The 23,386-nt window shown below is 37.3% G+C and overlaps 2 protein-coding genes across 7 annotated transcripts in view; one reads left to right on the forward strand and one right to left on the reverse strand.

The window, feature by feature from the left end:
• The window catches only part of LOC120771313 (G protein alpha o subunit), a 104,117-nt gene that overhangs the window by 57,616 nt on the left and 23,115 nt on the right, over nucleotides 1-23,386 (forward strand). The gene's annotated exons all lie outside the window — the stretch shown is intronic.
• LOC120771311 (probable cytochrome P450 49a1) overlaps nucleotides 1-23,386 on the reverse strand; it is a 28,404-nt gene that overhangs the window by 930 nt on the left and 4,088 nt on the right. The window contains exons 2-13 of one of the 2 annotated variants that reach the window (XM_040099247.1): nucleotides 16,576-16,752; nucleotides 16,408-16,502; nucleotides 16,168-16,333; nucleotides 11,013-11,093; nucleotides 10,748-10,864; nucleotides 8,901-8,977; nucleotides 8,566-8,761; nucleotides 8,234-8,402; nucleotides 6,494-6,663; nucleotides 6,264-6,342; nucleotides 2,425-2,527; nucleotides 2,036-2,160 (exon numbers count right to left, since the gene is read on the reverse strand). In XM_040099247.1, the coding sequence (XP_039955181.1) occupies nucleotides 2,036-2,160; nucleotides 2,425-2,527; nucleotides 6,264-6,342; nucleotides 6,494-6,663; nucleotides 8,234-8,402; nucleotides 8,566-8,761; nucleotides 8,901-8,977; nucleotides 10,748-10,864; nucleotides 11,013-11,093; nucleotides 16,168-16,333; nucleotides 16,408-16,502; nucleotides 16,576-16,745 (1,548 nt within the window). In that variant the 5' untranslated portion in view covers nucleotides 16,746-16,752. Of the gene's footprint in view, nucleotides 1-2,035; nucleotides 2,161-2,424; nucleotides 2,528-6,263; nucleotides 6,343-6,493; nucleotides 6,664-8,233; nucleotides 8,403-8,565; nucleotides 8,762-8,900; nucleotides 8,978-10,747; nucleotides 10,865-11,012; nucleotides 11,094-16,167; nucleotides 16,334-16,407; nucleotides 16,503-16,575; nucleotides 16,756-23,386 lie in introns of both variants that reach the window. The other variant, XM_040099246.1, reaches the window with a different exon arrangement.

Below are 23,386 nucleotides of genomic sequence, written 5' to 3' on the forward strand. Positions count from 1 at the left end.
TGTCGCGAGAACGGAAAGGGTCGGTGTCATAGAAATCGCTGAGGACGCACATTTCCACTGTGTCTATTGCTTGAAACATTTCTAAAATAGTTTTCGCATTGATAGTCCCTTACCGGTTTTGAATTCGCGTACTTTTGTGGAAATTCATAATCTGCAACGAAATTCTGTTATCTCACGTTTGGTCACGATCGAGCATGATTGAGTGAATTGTTCAGTGGTAAAACTGGTGTCGTTATCTCACGTTTGGTCACGATCGAGCATGATTGAGTGAGTTGTTCAGTGGTAAAACTGGTGTCGTTTAACAGTTGATTTGTCGAAGTTTACAAGAACTTGACCGTTTGAGCCTGGAAATTATTATATCAGGACTTTGTACTGTATCCAAGATCTGTAAAACGTCCGGGGAGTTTAACGTGGGTATCTGCTAACGACAGCCTTACTCCACGGGGCTCAAAACACAGCAGATCAAATCAATGCATTTATCGACGCTCTGAAAATGTCAGGTCTTTTTTAGTACCAATTGACAGTGTGGAATGAACACACTAATCACCTATGTAGTGTTCGAGGTCCCTCTAAAACCTCTGCCGTACTTTGTATCTGGCACCCGGTTACAATCCATCTCCACATTCAACTGACAAAGTGTCAGTACTTCCCGCATTCGGCTTTTAACCAGCACGATACTCATCTAGGGTCCAGCCCGCATGAGCAGGTTGGAGCCAACTCCAAGGGCTCAAGATCTGACTAGTCCAAAACCTTGCAAACAAAGCCTGCTGATGAGTCTGCATTTGAACACATATCGGTCAAAGCGACTCCAATTCATTAGAGAATTTCGCCGTTGTCTATGAAAGTTTAACGGGCAACCAGCAACGCTCAGACACCCGATATGCATCCGAACTCTAAATGGAGTGGGCTGTGCTTTACAGTTTTTGATGTCGCACCAAAATATTGGTGGTTTTTAATCACTTAGAAGCGGTACGGTTTTAGAATCGATGCTATTCTAGTTCCAAAATATGTGGTATGGTTTCGATGATACAAGGTTTCAGAGGTCCAAAAAAGTTCAAAACTCGGTTTTCACAACTCGATTTGAAGTTAATAATATAAGGTTATGGTTATGTCGCACAACTGTCCAGTCAGCGATCCTTAAGCTGCAACTTCACTCAAGCCTATAGTCCTTTTCGTAGAGGTTTATTGACATGCACTTATATTCGAATAGATCTATAGTGTGCTAGTAACTAGTATTTTTAAGCCGATTGCCTAGGGGCGTATAGATGCTCGTTACTTATGCAAATTATTTGTTTGTTCTTATGAATTCGTACGATTTACTCTTTCAGGTCAATGTCCAGCTATGAAGCGGAACGATTTTCAGTTTGTTTTAAATCATTTTTTACTACTTCAGACTTATTTTTCGGGGTTTCGGAAATCATTTTTCGTACTTTCATAAATTTTATGACAATTCGAACGATTTCCTCTTACAGGCCAATAACCTTATGTGAATTGGAACGATTTTCGATTTGTTTGAAATCATTTTTTACCACTTCGGACTTATTTTTCGCGGTTTCGGAAATCATTTTTCTAACTTCCATAAATTTACGAATAGCCTCACGCTTCGGAATGTTATTGCGTTATTTCGTAATGATTTTAATGTTGCACGAATTTCTCCGGTTCGGCTTTCGTAAATAGGTTCCACTTCATCTAAGTTAATTTTTTGGTTCGCTGATTTAGTTAGGCCCCTTGGATCCATGTTTCCTAATAGGATCACACGCCTCACTAGCTTCTAGCAGTATATTGGAATATCTCAATATGCTGGGGCTTGGTGGGTCTTCATCTATTTATCTTAGGAAACCGGTTCTTTTGTGCCCCATACGTCACTATTCCACACCAAAGGCCTCCAAGTGGCTTGCCAATGCTTAAAAATGAAATGAGCTCTCAAAGAGTACCATCTGTTTGCCTCGAGCTTTGATATGACCTTAGTGAAACCCCTCTTTCATGTTTGTGCATTCGCGCATTCATTCATTTGCACATTGTGCGCGATACTCACCTTCGCCAACAGCATATTCAATTCAATTTCGGCAAACCGACGTCCCACACACATGCGTCGGCCATAGCCAAACGGTAAACTGACAAAGGGATGAATTTTACGTCCGGCATGTGGGCATTCGGCACCTACGGATTGTAATGAAAATGTAAGGCATGACTAGATTGCAATACACGCGCATACACACACACACACGCGCGCACACTGCCTGGAGGCGTTTCGTGCGCGAAATTTGCACCGACATTTAATTTGTTTTTATTTTTTTTTTACTTTTCTTTTATTTTACACTCTGCGGTTGAGTGGGGCTAGCGTGTGTGTGTGTGTATTTTGTTTTTGTCTTCTGTGTCAATTGGCATTGACACATGCAATGAATGCTCGGCATGGCAACTCACTCGTTTCGCCTCGCTTCAGCCAACGTTCGGGCAGAAAACGTTTCGGTTCTGGAAAATACGCGGGATCATTGGACACCACCAGATGCGGGAATATGACATGTGTCTGAAAAAAAGAAAGAAAAAAAACAACACCAATAAACATTTGTGCATACGCAAGTCCATGGTGGGAGTGGGTAAATAAATAGAACGAAAGAAAATACCGTTAAAGTGATATTTGATTTATGTGTTTATGGGCACTTGTCGCCCAGCGTTTGGTTAGTAGGTGCTAAGCAATTAAGATTATTAAAATTTAGACATTCAGAGGGGAGCTCGTCGGCACCAGGTCTTTGAATGTTTTGTGTGAGTGTGTGTGTGTGTGTGTGTGTACCCTGGGTGTGGCAGTGTAACGGCTATGGCTTGTTGTACTATTTGTAAAGTGGTACATTTTCAGCGATTTCGAAAGATATAATTTACCTCCGGTCTATTTTTTTTTAATAGACTCACAAAAAAATTGCTGTTTTTTAGATGTAGAAGTAACGAATTATTTTTAAAGCAGAACGATATGTAAAAAATAACTAAAATTTTACTTAAAAAACTTTAATTTTTCACATATTTTTGTCTACGAAGATTTTGTTGTTTTTGTAGCGACATAAAACATTCGTAAAATAGTTTTAGCGAATGTTGTCCTTGACCGGATATGTGCTTTGCGCAGATACAGACATTCTTTGCTGACAGCGATGTCTACGAAGAACTAGTATAATGAACAAGCTCTTTCAAACGAACCTCATTCGGTCCTTTGAACTTTCTATGAAAAACCACAGAAGTGCTACATTGACATTTTAAAAAGTGATCAGATTGAGCTTTAAAGAATACATTTTTACCGCAGAGTTCGAAGACGAAATGCCTTCAAATATAGGAAAATAATGAATACTGCTCATGAAACTCCTCAGTGTTGCATAAGAATCATCAAAATAAATCTTATCTAAACCTGAAATATAATAAGTAAAGATTCCAAATCTTATCTACGGAACCTGAGACAGGACAGATTCCAAAGCTCCGTTTTATAAATATAAATTGTATTGGATAAAGAGCATTCTGCGGATTCCTTTTGTCGTCATTGAGAAATTATTTCAGTGGGGTAGGTTAGGTAAATAGGCAGATTTCTCGTAAGACCACGAAAAATCTCACTTGGCCAACAGGAGATGCTTGTCCGTTGTGATACCTAGAACTTCTCCTGGAAAGTTTGGCGACCGAAATCTTTCAATCTTAGTCATGCAACAGCTGGACAGTAGACGAGAAAGAGTCTAGGTGTTTCCAACACATTTTTGACAAATTGTGTCCACCTTCATCGCATGAGTGCCAATGGGACAGTGTAAAGTTAGGACGCCTATCATTGCGTCGATGTGAGCCTTACAAAGAGCTAGCAGTTCAATGGATCTTTTACGTTTCACTCTGGGCCAGACGGGTTACTGGTTGCTGACCCACGCTTGCTGAGCTCGCGCAAAGCCCATAAGTCCAGCGCCCAAATGCATGAAGACAGGGGAACCCCTCCTCATTTTTGATCTCATCGATTTTACAATTCCGATGATTCCGAAGCGGCCAGACACCCAAACAACTTTAGTATGGAAGTAGCTTGATGCTACTGGTAGTGAGGTCATACATTCCTTGAAACTTAACTTAGAGCAGTCAGCGAGCTCAAGGCCTGGATGCTTACCTCCCTAAACGAGGTTATACTGGGAAAAGTACATCTGCTGCTACATTTATGACTGCCACTTTTGTAAGGACACTATAGTAGTTTGGCAGTCTGAAACAAAAGGTGATTGAGAGCTCCCGAAGCCTCTCCCTCCAACCGTACCTATGAGCTTCGATCTTTCCGTAAAAAAGCTGACTGCACCACTTCTCTAACGACTCCGCCCGCCACACTCACATATGTTTTGAAGGTATCCGCGCGGAGAAGGTGCCGCTAAGAGTAGACTCCATGTCGCAGTGATCCAAGTTAATTTCAGTAAAATAAGGTAAAATGTTCACACCAAAGTTGTAACTGTTATTTAGTTATACTCAAAGAATCTGCAGTCCTTTGTTGCTTCATTCAAAGGAGTAAGGAAATTATAATATGAAAGGTTGGGCAGATACTCCTTTCACTAAAGAAGGAAACGCATATGCCTCATGAAACTCCTCGATTGAATAAAAACCATTTCATAAAATCTTGATAGGCGAACACGTAGAATCAAACCCAACGTTAGTTGAACCGAGACTGTTGTTTGTTGAAATATTTTGAGCGCTGAAATGGTGAGTTTTTTCTGGTCTTCGAATAGTTAATTCAGTAAAAGTCGGCACCATTGGAAAATAAAGAATGAATAGGGACGTAGATTACGATTTGATTAACTCAACAACAACTGTTAACCGTTTTTCATCTAACAATAGCCATAGGAATTTCACAGTACTGCATTTCTTGTACTGGCTCTAAGCTTATAAAGGACACTTAATCTCTACAAATTCAAAAATAGATCACTCGGGTATTATCAACACGGTTTACTTAAGATCTTTATGAATCATTAAGGAATAATGCTTTATAATCCTGCCAGAGGATCAACTGCTTACCTTACCGTATGTGATGATTGTAAACTCTGCCTTAAAGGTATGGAAACATATGTTTTATGTTCAGGGAAAACTCCCAATTTCTGTCTTCTTTAATAATTTACATTTTCTTTGAATGATGCCAAAATATTTAGGAATTTCCTAGTATTTTAAGGTAAAAGTTGACCATTGCTCGAGGAAATCTGATAAAAGGTGCGTGTCCGTGCTAAACAAAATATTAATAAATCGAATATGTACAAATAGCTTCTCAAATAGTAGGCAGGTGCTGCAGAATGGCAATTGAAAAGCGTCGTTAAATTCAAGAAATGTTAATGACTTTACCATAACAGTTACCACAACAGTTCCCAAGATAGTTCCATATAACGGAAAATAGCCTAAACTTTAAGATCACGTGCTGTACTAACTTGTTCGCATTCTTATTAAAATATTAAGGAACTGTTTTATTTCACTGCAACAACAACAATAGAAATTTAATACTTCTTCATAAGAAATTTAGTGACAATCATAGCTAAGTTCCAAACTGAACTGGTGGTATGGTTAAACTGACACGAAGACTAAGTACTTGTATTATCGACTGATTGAAATTTCTCTTAAGCATCAAGACTAAATTATGCGGCATATATGGGGATTATTGCAAATCTTCTTTTAGTCTATCTTTTAATAAGTGTACATATGTTATCCTCCGAATATTTTCTATTTATAACATGCAGGTAGGCATATAACATACACCTACGTAAAAACATCTTGATATATACTATGCATAGTATACTTACATACACATTATGGTGAGCCAAAAAAAAAACAATAAAATCGAAGTTATGGCCTGCCCTTTTCTTAGTATATAATAGGTCAACTGAAAAGTCTCCGTCCTACCATAGTGAAACACATTTTTTGACAAAATTCGGCAAATTCCTTGCAAGGTTGATATACGAATTATAGCGACCCTCCAACTTCTATTGCTTCAAAATATGCCTCCGTTTCGGCGATTACTTCTTCATTCAACGAAAATTTCCTCCCAGCGAACATTCCTTTGGCATCTGAGTACGGAAATAGTCGCTGGGAAGCAGATCTGCAGAATTCAGTGGATGCGGCAGCAATTCCTAGCCTAATTCATGGATTTTTTTTCAAATATTCGTGAATGATATGATATCCACGTTCAGTTAATAGCTTTAGAATGCCTGTTTATGTTCAGTTTAACCCATAAATTCGATATAAGTTTCTTTTGCCTCGCCCTTTTACAAATTTATTATTTATATACTTACACCTTTAGGTATGTGATAGCCAGCAATTACAGCGTCTGTTTGCAAACTTCTGCCATTCGCAATGACAACTGGATACATTCTGCAAATAACAAGCACAACAACAATAAAATATAATTCGTTTTGCATTAAATATAATACTTGTTGCTTTCATATATGTTTTTACATACATACATACATACATATGTATATAGTATGCATACACTTATTGGTAGTGTTTAAAAATAGCGCACCTCAAAGTCTCTTTTATGCAGGCTCTCAAATAAGGTATTTGCTCCAAAGCGCTTTGATCGATTTCTGCTTCACGCGTTGGAAATACACTTCGCAATTCTTCGTAAAGCTGCTGCTGCTTATCGGGATTTTTCGCTAATTGATAAATGGTCGACGAAACGGCAACGGAGGTCTGCAATGGCCAATTAATACATGTAATAATTCTGAATGAGGCGCATAAAATTCAATTAATTGGCAAGAAAATAAATATAATGAAATGCATGAGACCAATAAAAAAAAAAATATCATAAAATAAAATTGCATTAATTTATTAAAAATGGAGAAAAAAAAAGTGAACTCAATAAAAATGCGGAAAATCCATTAATTATTGTACTTATTAAATTAAAAGAATACATGAAAAATATTGAAAATATTAATCGATTATTTTAGGAAATTTTCATTAAATTTTAAAATATTTTAAAGTACCAAAAAAAAATTAATAAATGTATAATTAATTATTATTTATATAAATGAACCATTAATATCGTTATTTTAGCAGAATTTAAGATACTTTAATAAGCGGTGACCTCCGAAAAAAAGTGTGTAAGTGAAAATAATTTTCAGCTTAAAATTATCTCTAATCCAAAACTTGAAAATAATATTATTAGTCGTAGGACTGGTGAATATTTTTTCCCCGAAAAATTTTTTTTTTTTTTGTGAAAAAATGTCTAGTGCAAATTGGCTTAAAAATCAAAGTTATTAACGAAAATCTTATTCCTTCGATCATTTCCTGCTAAATATATCTAAAAATGTTCTACCGACTCTCAATACAGTGTTCGGAGAAGAACGAATTTAAAGTTTAGGGAGCGGATTACGAATTACGAAGTTAAAAGATCTTACGTATACTTAGTTGTAATACACGACTTATGCCAACGACTTTTCCAGTCCACAAAACACTTTTAATAACGACTTTTTGGAATGGCCTTCAGCTCCTTCAGGGAATTTTGTTTTATCTCTCCGATCGACTAAAACCGGGTTCCATACCGATGATTGTTGATTTGCATGTCAAACTCATAAATTCATTTCTCATCGGCAGTTATAATGCTCTCCAAGAATGTGGGATCGGAGTTCGAATGATCAAACATCTCCAAAGAGAACTGTTTACGGTACTCTTTTTAAAAAACAAAATTCAGCTTTATCGGTACGATCCATCAAAACCATTCGAACGGACTAACGAGAGATGTCGAGCTCTCTTTCCATTTCTCTAATACTAGCCTGACGATCTTCAAGCACTAAATCTTTTATTTTTTTGTTCAATATTTTCATCAGTTGAAGTGCAATATGTAAGTAAATGGTTTCCTGTAAGTAAATGGTTTCCTGTTTTCTGGAAAAATTGCACTGCCGTAACAATGCAGGGCAGTAAATTCTGTTTCTCAATTGTCTTTCCAGAAATAAGGAAAATCAACCGTCAAAGACGCATCATTCTTCACCAAAACAATACAAACTTTCACACATCGACTGAGACAACTGTATTTTTGAGCACTCAAAAGAGCGATTTTATGAGTACTTGAAAAGTCCTGACTTGGCTTTCTTTTATTCTCGTAAAAAATAAGCACATAATGATGCGTTCAATAGCATGTTTTGGGGATACCTCAATCTGAGTGGCAAAAATCTGCATATCTTCTTATATTTATATAATTAATATGCCTTACTCATCATTAAAAAAAAAGCATACACTGCTCATTAAATTTATAAAAGCTCACCGTATCCACGCCAACCAAGAATAAATCCAACGCCAACACAGCTGCCAATTTGCGGTTGCCGGTTTTGCGCACAATGCGTCCCACAATCGAATCAGCGCCGGCGGAATGCGGCAACGCCAGCGCAGCATCTTCGCGATCCATTGTGCGACTTATGTTTCGCATGCAAATTCTATGGAGTGAAATGAAATACGCCAATTAATTAAACGTTATGCCATTTATACTAATCTATAGTACTATAAATAGGCTCTATAGTACTATAGTAACAACTAATTATTATGAAAATATATCAAGAACAATAACAACAACAACCATCACCTTGACCATCAACTTACTCGGTAAACTGATCCAACGCCTTGACGAAACTGCGATACGCCTTGGTCGGATAGAAACGCCACAGTGGCATGCGCAGCTCCAATTCCGGCACAGCCCAGAAGAAAGTGTTTATGGCGTTTATGATTTGTTGCGACTCCTCACTGCCATCTGGCGACAAGCAGCCAAGGCGTGTGTCCAATGCCACGCGTCCCACAGCTGTCAGGCGAGAGCAACACGTACAAAATGTTATTTTCAGTTAAAGCTTGGGCTCCATACACATATACATATACATAGATATATAAAACATTAGTGTCCTGCCAGACATTTTACATTTATTACAATTTATTTTACTCACATTCCAACGCCCATTTGTGTAATTCGTGCAGAAAATTCGCTGGCAGCTCATGCTTTTCATTGCGCATTTCATGTACTCTGTAATTTATAATTTACACGCAAAAAGATTAGCAAGTAACGGTATTATGTTACATACAAGTTTACTTCATATTTTCTTGTCTCTTTTTTGACGCCTCATTTAACTAAAATTTGAAAAATTGTGCTACATAATATATTTTGGTGCTGTTAGTATATACAGTGGTGGTCATATTATTAGGAATGCTAATAATTTTTGCCAATTCTAGCGCTTATTTTCGTAAATGTGCTTTATGTTCAGCACTTACTATTTATTTGATCTGAGTCGGTTTTACAATGTTCGTCTGTCTGTTTGTAACGGTGATTTCAATAAGAGGTTTTCAAAAACGGTTTGGGATATCAATGAAATTCTTTATTTCTGTGAAAGTATATTCAAGGTCATTATGTATGCAACTCGATTTCTTTTGCATGGCCACCACGGGCACGCTTGCAGAAGTTCAGATTCAGACCCAATTTTCTACGGTTTTCAAGCATAAATCGGCCGACTGCTGCAATTTCATGTTCGATATTCGTACGAAGTTCATCAATCGTCGCTGGCTTGTTATTAAGATCATAGACTTGACGCACGACTGAGCCATTTCGTAAGATAACACGTTTACCAAACATGGTTTTCAATCAATCGATTGTGACATTTGCTGTGTGGCTTGTGGCGGCGTCCTGTTGGTATCACTATTGTCCAAGTCCATATCATCCAATTCGGGCCAATAATACTCGGTTGTCATTGAGCGGTAGCGATTCCCATTCACAATAAAGTGCCGGTCTTGATCATCACGAAAAAAGTACGGCTTAATGACGCCGCCGGCCCATAAACCCCACCAAACTGTAATTTTTTCGGGATGTAATGGTGGCTCATGGAGTACGTGTGGATTGCTGCCTGGCCAATAACGCATATTTTGCTTATTGACGAAGACGAAGCCATTCAGCCAGAAATGAGCCTCATCGCTGAAGATGATTTTTCGATGAAAATCCGGATCATTCTCAAGTTGTTGCTCAGCCCAATTCACGCACATACGACGATTCTGGTGGTCAAGCGGCTTCAGTTCTTGCGTCAATTTGATATTGTAAGGATGTAGGTCAAGATCTTTTCGCAAAATTCGCCACAAGGACGTCACAGATATGCCCAACACTTGAGAACGAGGTGTGAGAGACTGATTTGGGTCTTCCTAAATTGATGAGGTAGCGGCAGCAATATCATCAAAACTACGTGCACTTTTTTGTCACACTGGCACGGGAACATTTTGTGCTGTGCCTGTGAATTCAAATTTTTCCACTAGACGTTCAATTGTTGATCTGACAAGACGATTATGACGACCATAAATTGGGTGTAGCGCTCTTAAAGCGAACACCGAATTTCGGTATTTTAATAATTTCGACTCGTTGTTGCGTCGTATATCTTTCCACGATGAAATGGCAAATCTTACAGAAGAGAAATGTCAAAAGAGCGGGAAAAAATATGGCATCGTTTGCTGTCCCTATCGGTCTACTTTTGTAGCGCCCTTATTGAAAACCCCATTACCCCGTTATAAGAAATGCACTTCTGAATGCTATTGTAGAAATCGTCGCCTAACGGTACTTCTTAATATATCTACAACTTGGTGGCTGCTCTCTTTAACCTTATTTTTCCGTTCTGCAAATCAATTGTGCTCAATTATTAAAACAAAAAAAATATCAATTCTTACATTTCTTAGAATCTGTTCTAATTATCTGGCGACCACTGCATATACATAAATAACAAAAGTTAAACTAAACATTTATTTATCCATAAAACCTCACCTTTGCATAAATTCACTGGCAATTTCATTTAATGGCGGCACATACTGTTTAGCCGTTTGCGGTTGTAGTAGTATTTGTTGTACCTCTTGACGGAACAGCGCCCAGTTTTTGCCATGTCTAAAGTGAGTATACAAGCATAAATTCATTACATTGATATTACACTTCGCTGCATGCGCAAGTGTCTGCATATATGTATGTATGTTTGTGTGTGTGTGTGTGGAAAAGTAATCGCCTTTCTTTTCTTGCTTTGCCTTCCAATACTTACACACCAATGAGACCGGCGATGTCGCCGAAGAAATCGCGTCGCAATTTTCCCTTATAATGTTTGAGTGATGGCATTGAGGGTCTGCAAAAGATACACGCTCATAAATTAATTTACAACATTTAATTGCATGTTTATAAAAAAAAAATCGTTAGTAATGTGAGAGCAGAGGATTTGAGGTTTAAACAAATTTATAGTATATATGTACATATGTATGTATTATATGCAGTAAAGGTACGTGATTAAAGAACAAAAACAAATTTTAATCATCGAAAATCTCTCTATTGTTTTAAAAAAATATTCTCCTTTAAGATCTAGACACTGTGGCATGCTTTTGAACCAATATTCTAAGCTTTTTTTTTTTGGGGATAGAGTTATCCCCAAAACTTGCGTTCTAAGCGCATCACCCGCCTCTTTCGGTGTCGAAGCACGTTTATCTCTTAGTTTGTGTTTTACGTACGGGAGTAAAAAGTAGTCCGTTTCCAGAACAACAAATAATTTTGGCCGCCTTCACGAAATTCATCTTGGTAGTGATCTACGCTCTCGTTTGAATTCATCACACCATCGATAAACATTGTTCATTGGTTGAGCTTCTTTGCTAAAAATTGAATTGGTACACTGTTGCTGCGTTAATTCACGTCGAGGGTTGTAAAAAAAATATTCGTTCAGAAATTATCACGCTTTGATTCCATTTTTGGCCGATATGAATATTTTAAGTTACTGTCAATAATACAAATATTGCCCGTATGCCAAAACGTTCTAAGTATGTATAACATCTTATTCTTCTTTATTGACGTAGACAGCGGTTATGCTGTTGTAGCCGAGTTTACAACAGCGAGTCAGACATTTTTCCTTAAAAAAACGGCGCATACACCTAGAGAACTTCCAAGAACTCGAAAAGGTGAGAACTACTCCTGACAGTTGAGTTTACTGAATAGTTTACAGAATATTTTCGAATCCCCCTCGTCATAACATCGTCAATGCAATGTTATAGAAAAGTTAAAAAATTTTCGCATGAAAATTACAGCCGAAAATACTAAGGCTTAGCGGCCTCCTATGAGTGCGAGCATTATAAAATTATGAAAAGAAAAAGTTCTAGACGAGCGCTGTCGTCAATGACGCAGCAAACTTCATCACTGAATTTTTACACGTCCCAACCAACCTGTCCAAAGTTGGTAACAGTGACGACGGCTCATCTCAAAGCTGAATGAACTATCACATTATAGTATATAGAGAGTATATATGATGGTATATGCTGTTGTTGTAGCTAAAGATGTATGTATGTACGTGGGCATGTAAGTTTATAAGGCGCCTCAAGACATGCGTGATAGAGCGAGCATAAACAAGCAAAATAGTTACATAAATAAAAATGCAGCAACAACAATTTTTGTAGTAATAAAATACGGAAAAACAAATATAATATATATGTATATTTATATATATATGTATATTTATATATATATGTATATTTATATATATATGTATATATGTCAGTATATAGTTGCCACATTCATAGTTCCGGTGAGCCCACAAGCCAACTTAAGGTTTCCACACGCAGTGACACAACTCATAAAAAATATGCGTGCGTGAAAAGCACATATACCCACTACATATGTATACACCTTTACATAATTACTTGCGTGTGAATTTCTATCAACCAACACAATTGTGCACCGCTGGCTGCAAGTAACTCCATTAGAATCGTAAATCTTGAGGCGAAGGTGCTACGTTATATGCTTTGCGTTATACTGACATACATACATAACTACAATATATTATACAATATATGTATAAGATATTATATTTGTTATTTATAGTATATTCATACATATGTATATAGCGGCATAACAAATAGCGCGTCGCACATGCGCAGACGTCACTTCAAATGTGCATATCACAAGCGTGTACTTTCTCGCGACGTCGATCGCTCGTCTAGGCCTAGTCACTCCACAGACTGCAGCTTCTGGCTATTAAAGCGAGCGAGCAATCTACAAAAATAGTTTTTTAATATTCGATTTTATTGATTTCGTTTCTTTTTGTTGATTATGGCCTTAAGTTCAGTTGTCAATTGGTTTTAATAGAGTATCAATATCGACTTTGAACGTGACCTCATTGTGCTTGAAAGACAAGCAATTGTATTTGTTTAAGTTATTATTTATTTGTCATATATGATGAACAAATATGAAATCGAGAAAAATTATTTTTTGTGAAGCGACATTACAAATTTGTGTGGAGCCCATGTATAATATTTCTTATTCTTCTTTATTGGCGTAAAGATCGCTTACACAGTTATAGGCGATCTCGGCTTTGCTCACGGTTACAAAATGTTTAAGGTAATACCAAGTGCCATATTTCAGGATCTCCAAAATATCCAAGCGCAGTTTTTATCACTGAAATAGTCTCAGAGGAAATCAAAAGCAAGGATTCGCGCGGTGATAAGGCGAGCACAAGAAATGGCATAGGGACGCAACTCAAATATATTCCAACATACATAATTAGCATTCAGCATCCTAGAATATTTTTTTAAGTAAAAAAATTTTTTTGGCATAATTCTTTTTTTTTTTATTTCAACTTTCCGATGCCACTTTTGTAATGATATGATCTTTGCTTCTAAATATGTCTCAATTTCAGCGTTCAGCACTTCATTCGACGAAAATTTCTTTCAAGCATTCGTTAGAGATCTAGGAACAGGAAATAGTTGCTGGAGGCCAGATCTGGAGAATACGGTGAATGCGGAAACAATCCAAAGCCCAATTCATAGATTTTTGCTATCGTTTTCACTGATTTTGACACGGTCTGGCGGAAACAGCTCTTTTTTTTCTTCAAATGCGTCGGTTTTTCGGCCCTCAAACTGTCCAATAACGCTTGTCGCTGTTGATGGTTCTTCCTTTTTCAAGGCAGTCAATAAAAGCTATTCAATGTGCATCCAAAAATACAGACGCCGTAACCTTGCCAGCAGACTATTGCATTTTTCCATACTTTGGAGCGGGTTCATCATATGCAGTGCACACGGATGAATGTCGCTCGGACTTCGGAGTGAAATAATAGAGTCATGTTTCATCCGTTGCTACATATCCACGCAAACACTCGGGTTTATTGCGCTTGAACATCTCCAAACACTGCTCCGAATCATCAACTCGCCGTTGGTCAAAACTGAACTCGCGCGGCAACCACTTTTCACAAACCTTTCTCATATCCAAATGTTCGTGAATGATATGATGTACTTGTTCAGTTGATATCTTTCGGGCGCATGCAAGCTCGAACAACTTCACTTTACGGTTATCCAAAATAATTTTGTGGATTTTTTTTTTATGTTTTCGTCGTTAAGGATCTCGTTTGGGCGTTCACTACGTTCACTGGCTTCGGTGATTATTTCGCCACGTCTAAACTTAGCATACCAATCCTTGATGGTTGGTTTTTCTGGGCCGGTGTCACGAAACTCGCCATCAAGCCGAGTTTTCGCTTCAACTGTATTTTTTTCCTTCAAAAAGCAATATTTTATCATCAAATCACAGTTCTCTCAAGCAGCCCTCGTATGTATGCATTTTTATTATTTTTGTCATGCCGCCAGCTATGTTCAACATCACCAGCCGATAGTTTTTGTTTACATATATACATATGTAAGATAACATTCGTTTTCAAGAAATTATGTCTGAAGTTTACATAAATATTTAGCACCTCTTTGTGTGTTGAACTTCGGTTATCGACTAGCTTTGTATTGTTGTTTTTTATGATCAAAGTGTGACGATGGATCTTAGGATTTCGCACTTTCGATTTCTTTTTTAATACTTTACGTTTTATATTATGCACTCACGTCTTCAAAATATTCAAGAGTAAAGAATACAAATAAATGAGTAGAGAGTGAATACAAATGTTGACCGCAAATAGACGGTTGTATGTTTTTATTGTAGTTTCAGCGCAACGTAGATCACGTTTTGGCAATCACAAAAAACTTATGACACGTCTTTACCATAGAAGTTGTAAACCTACAGAGGACTTTGCTGGTGTTTGTAGAGAAACCAACTTCGAAGTCTCGTGTGATTTTAACTTGTCTCGCTCTAGCTCTATCATCATTTCAATAAACTTCCAGAAATTACAAATTAAGAACAAAAATTAATGTTGTACTCAGTAACCCTCTTACACAACAGAGAGAGCCGGACGGAACGTAAGTATTCCGTAATAAAAATTCATCAGTTTAAGTGACCAGAACAAAACTTTGCATAACCCTTATGTAAACCCTTTTAATATGTACTCAAAGGGCTTTAAAGTAATATGAAGAGGCGCGGAATACTTATAGCCATACTTATAAAGATCGGTACTTGTATACTAAATGACTGTTCTACAGCGATAGTCTCGACAAAGTTGTCCATATTCACAGTGGAATCATAAACACTTTTACCGACTCTCTCTCAAAGAATGACGTACTTGAAGTAATCCACCACCCATTGCAGACTCGAGCTTCTTGTGGTTCACTACTGGACTGTTGGGTTTCAAATCAGCTCGGCAAACATTGGTTCACTATCAGCAAGAGTGCAGTCAACCAGTGCTGTTCTTCTGACCCCGAGTTAATCGCAAGAGGTCTAGTGAACTCTTCGCTCTCAGCAAGCTCCATCTTTCGATGGTTGTAGGTGTTCTAACTGAATATTGTCCAAACGGAATTCATGCAATATGATTGAATATCTTACCGGATACCCGCTGCAACAGCTGTTTAGACGAAGATAAGATAAAATTGCTTCAACACTTCAACAAGGCAATAACACCTCGGATCTCATACTTTCAGAGAATTAAGTGAAATAGAAATAAAAGACTTATGATACATAAACAGATTTGTGCTTTGTCGACAGCTAATATCCAAACAGTAGTTTTTCGTCTGGCTTCACAAAGGACCGAACACAATATTCTAAATGAGATCCCGCCGCCATACTGAAGGAGGCATCTAACCTATCTATCTGCTATTAACAATTAAAATTATATTTAGTAATAGTTTACGGATTGAAACTACGCAATTAAATTGGTATAATTTCTTGTTGTTTTATCTCGCTTTGTTTATGCCAGCTTATTGCATTTATACCAGTTATCTGTTCGTTTCGCTACTATCCACAATTTGAATCAGAAGGCGGCTTGTATTGGCATTATCAAAAATATTTATTTAAATTACCTGTGTGGCATGGTTTCCTCCTTCTTGAAAATATTTCGAATCTCATCACCATCGAAGATAAACAACAAATCCGGATGTCCTATTAACCCGCCAACCTTAACTATTTTGCCGTAGTTGATGTGCAACTCCTTCATGACCTTATCCAAATCCTGTATGCGATATTGGCCTGCAGTAAATCAAAGAACACATAAATATGTATATTTAATATGAAATATAATATGTATTTGCGCTCAAACTCACCAACTAACGGCGCAAAGCGCCATGAATTGCCCAGCACTGGCATACCCCAGGGACCCGGTACGGCTGTATAGGGGCGTGCATGCGACACCGGAGCGCTGCCATATAAAGAAAAATAAATAAACAAAATGCTGAATATTTGTTGATTTTTTTTCTGCACGCTTTACTCACCTCTCCTTTGCTTTGGTTGTTGCTACGGTTGGTGCTTTTGGTGTATTTATTCTTGGTGGCTCATGCGTTAGCGCCTCGGGCAAGGTTACAGCGTTTGGCATTGCCGTGGCAGCAGCCGAAAAAGAGGCGCGCTTCACCAACGCAGTTGTTGTTTTATGTAGTTGGGACATAGTATTTCTGCTGGAAAATTGCAGAAAGGGATTTCATTACAAATTTCACATACATTTTCATGTGCTTCTATGGAAAATTAGGCAAAGAGAATTCTCGTTTTTACTGTTTCTCAGTACGTTTGGTAGCCACGTTTGATTATTGGAAGCCATACATTGTTTTACCATTTTGTCAAGCTTTATTGCTATTTTTGGAAACTACTATTAAGTGAAACCCCCTTTTTCAAGCTAAAAGCTTTGCTAGGAATTACATATGCGATAGATTAATTTTAGATTTCGCTAGCATACACCAAAGAATGTACCAGTTCTGCTTCTTGCAGTAGCAAGGAGCACCTGTGGGCTGAAAATTTTGAAAAATGGGCATGGCCCGGCCTTATAATAGATTTCATGGACATATCTCCGAGACCACCAAAGCTGCAATAGCCAAATTCGCTACGGACAATAAGATTTCCTACCGACAGTGTAAAAATGGATGAAATCGGATGATAATCCCTATACAACGGTACTATTAAAAATTACTTAAAGCGCGATAAAATAATAACTAAATACGCCAGAGACATTAAATTTTACATCCATGATGGTAAGAGAGGGCTCTATACGAGCCGGTGTAAAAATTAGACGATGGGCGTGGCATCGCCCAATATTAGATAAAATTACATATCTCAGGAGCTGGTCAACCGAACTCGATACAAAACATTCACAGAGCGAAAATGGGCAAAATCGAACTGCATCCAAGCCCACTTCCCATATAACACAATTTCAAATTCCATCTGGCTCTTTTCTTTCCAGTGTACAAACCAATAAACAATTAAAATAACGGGATGTAACTTTGCACGAATAATGCCTTTAGCGTATGCCATCTTATGACTATAAATTGTCCAAAACTAACAAAAACAGTTCGAAACCTATAGTTGAATTTTTACCGCAAAATCAATCAATGTGCGAGATATATAATTGAAATTCAGGGACAACCATTTTTTGACAATAGTTTGTCTGTGTGTCGAAAATGGGATGAATCGTGTCAATACTTCTCTTAGCTCCCATATAACTAGTATAAAGGCTTTCGAACTTTTCGAACGAAAATGAGAGAGCGTAATTTACTAATAATCTTTGTGCCTAAAATGTATAAAATTGGGCGAGAACTAGACCCAGCGCCCATATAACAAACATAGAACATCCGAGTCACTTTACTCCATATGATTGATTATTGTATGTAAGGGACCCTAATGAATTTCAGGGAACATTTTATTAGTATCTGGCTCAAAATTGTTTTAAACCCCCTCAAATATGTACAACAGCAAAGATAAAATTCTTGTAATTTTTAAGGGGTCAGTAGGGTAATCTGGCCTATTTTTTTTCTTTTTTTCATAGAAATTTTTATTCCATAATAGAACTTTTTTCACATATCATGAGGTATAACGTGGAGTGTATAAACAAATTTTGGAGAAATGGTTGGGTGAATGAGATACGTTCTTTCACTGGCGGACACGATTTCTCATGTTTGGATCATCTGTAACACAAAAACCCAATATATTCTTAAAAAGTACCTGAATGGTTATCGTCCCTACTAGAATCATGAAAAACTGTTGATAAATAAAAAAAAGTAATTAAGGTTTTTGTTTTTTGTTTTAATTTTTCCCCATGTTTTTTTACATAAATTTTGTTATGTATAACATTGACAATAAATTATAAAAAATGTAGGGACGATAGCCAGGCGTTTTGTGAACATTTAAAAAAAATTAAGCAAATCGTTTGAGTAGTTCGACCGGAATCATGTCCGCCAGTTTAAAAAAGTGTGTTTTGAGAAAAACGCGTTTAAAGTTTGAGGTACTGAAAAAGCATAAAAAGATGAACATAAAAGTTGAAAAATTGACATACCCCTAATTATTATTTTTGGGCCTTTTTCGAAACCTTCCAATGGTAAAGTGGGTTTCTACATTAATTCTAAGGGTGTAAGGAAACAGAAAATGCAAAAAAAAAAAAAAAAAAAATGGAAAACAAAAAATGGAAAAAAGATTACCCTACTGACTCCTTAATGGCCACTGTTTGAAGTTTATGTTCCCACAAGACAACGCCAAGCCAAACGCATCGTTAGTGGCTCACCAAAAGCTCGTGGAACTTCAGTGGTGGGTTGGCAGATACGTTACCTTATAGTTCGAATAAATTTGATAAAATACCCTGTTCCATTTTGTTTCTTTTTTTTTGCAAAATGGGAAAAAAAGAAGCTTCCATTAGAGTGACATTATGAAATTATCATCGAAAGAAAAGAAGGCAAAAAGTTACGGAATAAAATGGTGAATATTCAACTTAAGGGGCTATACCAATGTAACGCATGAAAAATTAGGCGATTTCCGTGAATTTTTTTAAAAGAAAGTACTAGATTGAATGTTTCGACGTTATAAAGTATATTTTTAGCTCTATTAAACACTTTTTTTTACAAAAATATTGAAAAATTACGGAGTTATGTGCTGTCTGCGGAAGTGCCGAAAAAAAAGTGCCTCAACTGCTGGCATGATTCCGGTCGAATGAGTAGCTGAAACAAAAAAATTCGAAATGTTTATTAAACTTAAATATATTTTCTGATCAATGAACTACGATCTTTGAAAAATATCAAAAATTAAGAAAATGACGTAGTTTTGAAAAAAAAATTCTTTTTTTTTTACCAAAAAAATGGTCTTTTTTTAATGACAAATTGACACTTTTCAACCAATCAAAAAGATCGTAGTCCATTGTATGGCAAATGTATTCAACTATGATCGATCGGTCAATTTCTCGTTGAGTTATGATGTCAGCATTTTTGAAAAATGTCGTTTCGAGAAAAACGGGTTTAAAGTTGCACTCATATATGTTTGCACCTCTGAGCGGTCGCTGTTTAGAACGCTGCCATTCAAAAACTATTCATGATACGACCTTGCCGATTTCACAAGATATTTCTGAATATATAAACTATCGAAAAACCAAAAAAAAGTGTCACACTCGTATAGCCCCTTAAATCGGTTCATTACAGTGCAAATTTATAGCTGAAATTTAATGCAAAAATAATTAGTTTTTTACTAGACCCATTAACATCATACACGCTATATAACCAAACCTAACCTCACTTTGTAACTAAAAATAAAAACTAATATTTACTTAGTGCATATTTTCAATCTGCAATTTCCTCTAAAAGTTCAACACAAACACTTCTTTCGTGCAAATATTTATGCGTTAATCTCAGCCAATTCGTGTATTCACAGAGCTAACAGCAGATGAGTGCAATTATAAATATGTACATACGAAAATATTTATTTTTACACACACTTTTCAAACTACTGATTAAAAATTCGCAAGCTAAATACAAGAAAAATAAAAAAAGACGTTAACTTCGGTTGCATCGAAGCTATCATACCCTTCACAAGTGAAAAAAGATTGCTTGCACGAACTTGATTCCGATCGTTCACTTCGTATGGCAGCTGTTTGGTATATAAATATATTCGATGTAAACAATTTCTGCGGAGATTATATAGTACGGAAATCCACCTACCGGAAGCCAATGGAAAAGTTCAGAGGCTCTGTGCATAACGGTTTAAGAACAACTCCAACGGCGGCTCTTGAACCTGTCACCTATAGATCTCTTTGCTGAAAACTGCGCAGCGGAATCGGCGGGACGACTACTGGCTGCAGGAAAATCTACAAATAGAACCTTCGAGCGTAGCTCGGTGGGTAATGGTGGTTGGGCAAACACCGACTACATCACCACTTTTCAATTGGGAAAGAAGGTTCAAAGTAAACATAGAAAAAGGTGGTTGGCGCAAAGGAATGTTAGTTAGGCGCAACACTCTAAACATTTATACGAAAGGCTCGAAAATGGACGATGGAGTTGATGCGGGGATATACTGCTCAGAGCTAGACATAAGGCAGCCTTTTCAGTTGCCGAACCACTGCAGTATATTTCAAGCTGAGGTCTCTGCTATTGCGAAAGCAACGGAGCTGGCCTTTAATGCATCTGCAGGCAATTCCAGAATCAACATCTACGTAGACAACCAAACAGCAATCATGGCAGTAACCTCGTATCGCATATCGGCCAGAAGTGTCTTGGGAAGCAGAGCAGCAGTAGAAAGTGTTGCCAGAAGCAAGCAACGTGACTTCTACTGTGTGCCAGGCCACAAAGGCATCGAGGGCAATGAAATAGTGAGGAGCAAACGTCTAGAGCAGGGTACCAGGGAAACAATGGAGCATCTCTTGTGCATTTGTCCCGCATTGGCAAGACTACTATGTAAGCATCTGGAGTCCCCATGGCCTAATACACTGGAGGAGGTATCAATAGTGAGACCGCAGAGTTTGTTCAAATTCGCGTCAAGCGCAAGGATTCTAAGGGGTGACTACTCCTCATGGACCTAGTAACTAAACTCCATGGTATCGCAAAGTACCAAACTGGTCTATGCGTGCCTTATTGGCCTAACCTAACCTAACCTATATAGTGTCTTTGCCTTTAATAATAATAGTTGCCAAATTTCGTGAAGATATCTCGTTAAATATAATCAAAAATTTGTCCACTTTATTGTTATCGTTAAGTTTGTATGACAGCTATTTGCTAAAGTACACCGATATCAGCGATTCCGATAAATGAGCTGTTCCTTGAAGAGTAAAGGACATATGCGTGATTTTAGATCGATATCTCAGAAACCAACGGGCTAGTTCGCTTATATACCAGATATATAAACAGACGTTCAGACATGTGGACATGGCTAAATCGACTCAGCTTGTCACGCTTATCGTATACCATATACACTTTCCATATATCCTTTCTCTGACGTTTGTTTTTGGGTGTTGAAAACCACGAAACTTAATATACCTTGTTCAGGATATAAAGTCGGAACCCAAGGCCTATCAAAAACCCATAGTGAGTGCATGGTAGGCAGGCACTTCAGAGTTCGAAATTCTCCAAGTTCTTCTAAGTTCAGGGTATACAAATTTATATTAACTCTGAAGATACATTGTTGCACTGAATAAACAGTCAGTTGGCAACATTAGTCTAAGCCATCATTAGTGCAACATTTGTTGACAGCATAAATTTACATTCGACGCACTCAACCGAAAATATGTGTAAGTGTGTTAGAAGTTGCTATTAAATATTAAAATGTAATTTTATATGCCAAGCTGTGCCAGTAACACAACAACACTTAAAAAAATAGTTACGTTATTATTTGTTGTTGCTGCTGACACTTAATGAAACTAACTTTATGCGAGAATAGGCCATTAAGTTGCATTTATTTTCTTCAACCTTGACTGGAATGAGTCGCACGCTTGTTGTTGCTATCAGAAGGCGGTTATGCACAATTTGCTTATGTAATTATATACATGTCTTTTATATAGTATATCTATATGTTTATATATATGCAACAAATCAATTGAAAAGTCTCCGGTTTGACACATAGATGGCGCTACTTGAATTTAATCCATTGGATTTTTAGTTAGTCCTAACCTTCAAAAGGTGTGTATAAATTTAACAGCTGTCGGCTTTTTAATTTATGAGTTAGAAGGTGCGTTCCGAAGTAAACAGAATCCAGCGCCCCCTGGTGGCGGCATCTATATGTCGATTGGTGCGTTAGAATCTGCTATCTTTATCGATTGTCCAGTGAGAATTTCATGAAATTTCATGGATTGGAAGTGAAGTTATTGCGTTTTAAGTGTCAGTATGTTTGTGTTATCGGTGCGAAAATGAGCTTCCAACAAAGAGCCAACATTAAATTTTGTTTTAAATTAGTAAAACTTTTACCGAAACGTTTCAATTGATGAAACAAATTTATGGCGATGATTGCTTATCCCGTAGCAGAGTGCACGAGTGTTTTCAACGTTTTCAAAGTGGTCCTGAGGACATAAATGACGATCAACATGTGGCCAATCAAAATCCGTGATCACCGGAAATTCCACCGAAACTGTTCGTGAATTCATCAAAAATCAGCCGAAATCATCATTGAAATTCATGGAAAACATTAATGCGGTATTCTACCTTGGCGTTTTGAAGCGTTTGGTGCGCCGTATTCGACGTGTTCGGCCCGAATATCGCGAAGATGAAAGTTGGCGTTTGTTGCATGATAATGCGCCGTCTCATCGATCGCCGCTTGTGACCGATTATTTGACCAAAAATCACATTTTAACCATTAACCACTCCCCGTATTCACCTGATATGGCACCGTGCGACTTCTTTCTTTTCGGAAAAATGCATTTGCCCATGAAAGGAAAGCGTTATGCAAATGTAGAGGCCTTTCAAAAGGCTTGCACCGGCATACTACGAGCTAAAACACTCGTTCAACATGCTTTTGGACCGTGCAAAAAGCTGTATTGAAGCAGAAGGAGACTGTTTTGAATAAAATAAATTGATTTTGCCGAAAAACCATTTGTTCTGTTTTTTTTTTATTTAAAGTCCTGTTTAGTTTGGAAAGCAACTTCTATATAATTTTGAGTGAAGCAACAAGCAAGGCCGAGGATTTTCACTTATCCTGTTATTTATACACATACTACATATACCTACAAAAGCTGCTAAATTATTTGCCAAAACACTTCAAACATTATCAACCAAAGTCTAATCCCGAGTTTCCCTTTCGTGTTCGGCTTTATCATTAGCTGATGCTCATCCACAGCGTATACCTCGCCTAGTGTGA

Source organism: Bactrocera tryoni, chromosome 3 (assembly GCF_016617805.1).
Source record: "Bactrocera tryoni isolate S06 chromosome 3, CSIRO_BtryS06_freeze2, whole genome shotgun sequence".
Lineage (NCBI taxonomy): Eukaryota > Metazoa > Arthropoda > Insecta > Diptera > Tephritidae > Bactrocera > Bactrocera tryoni.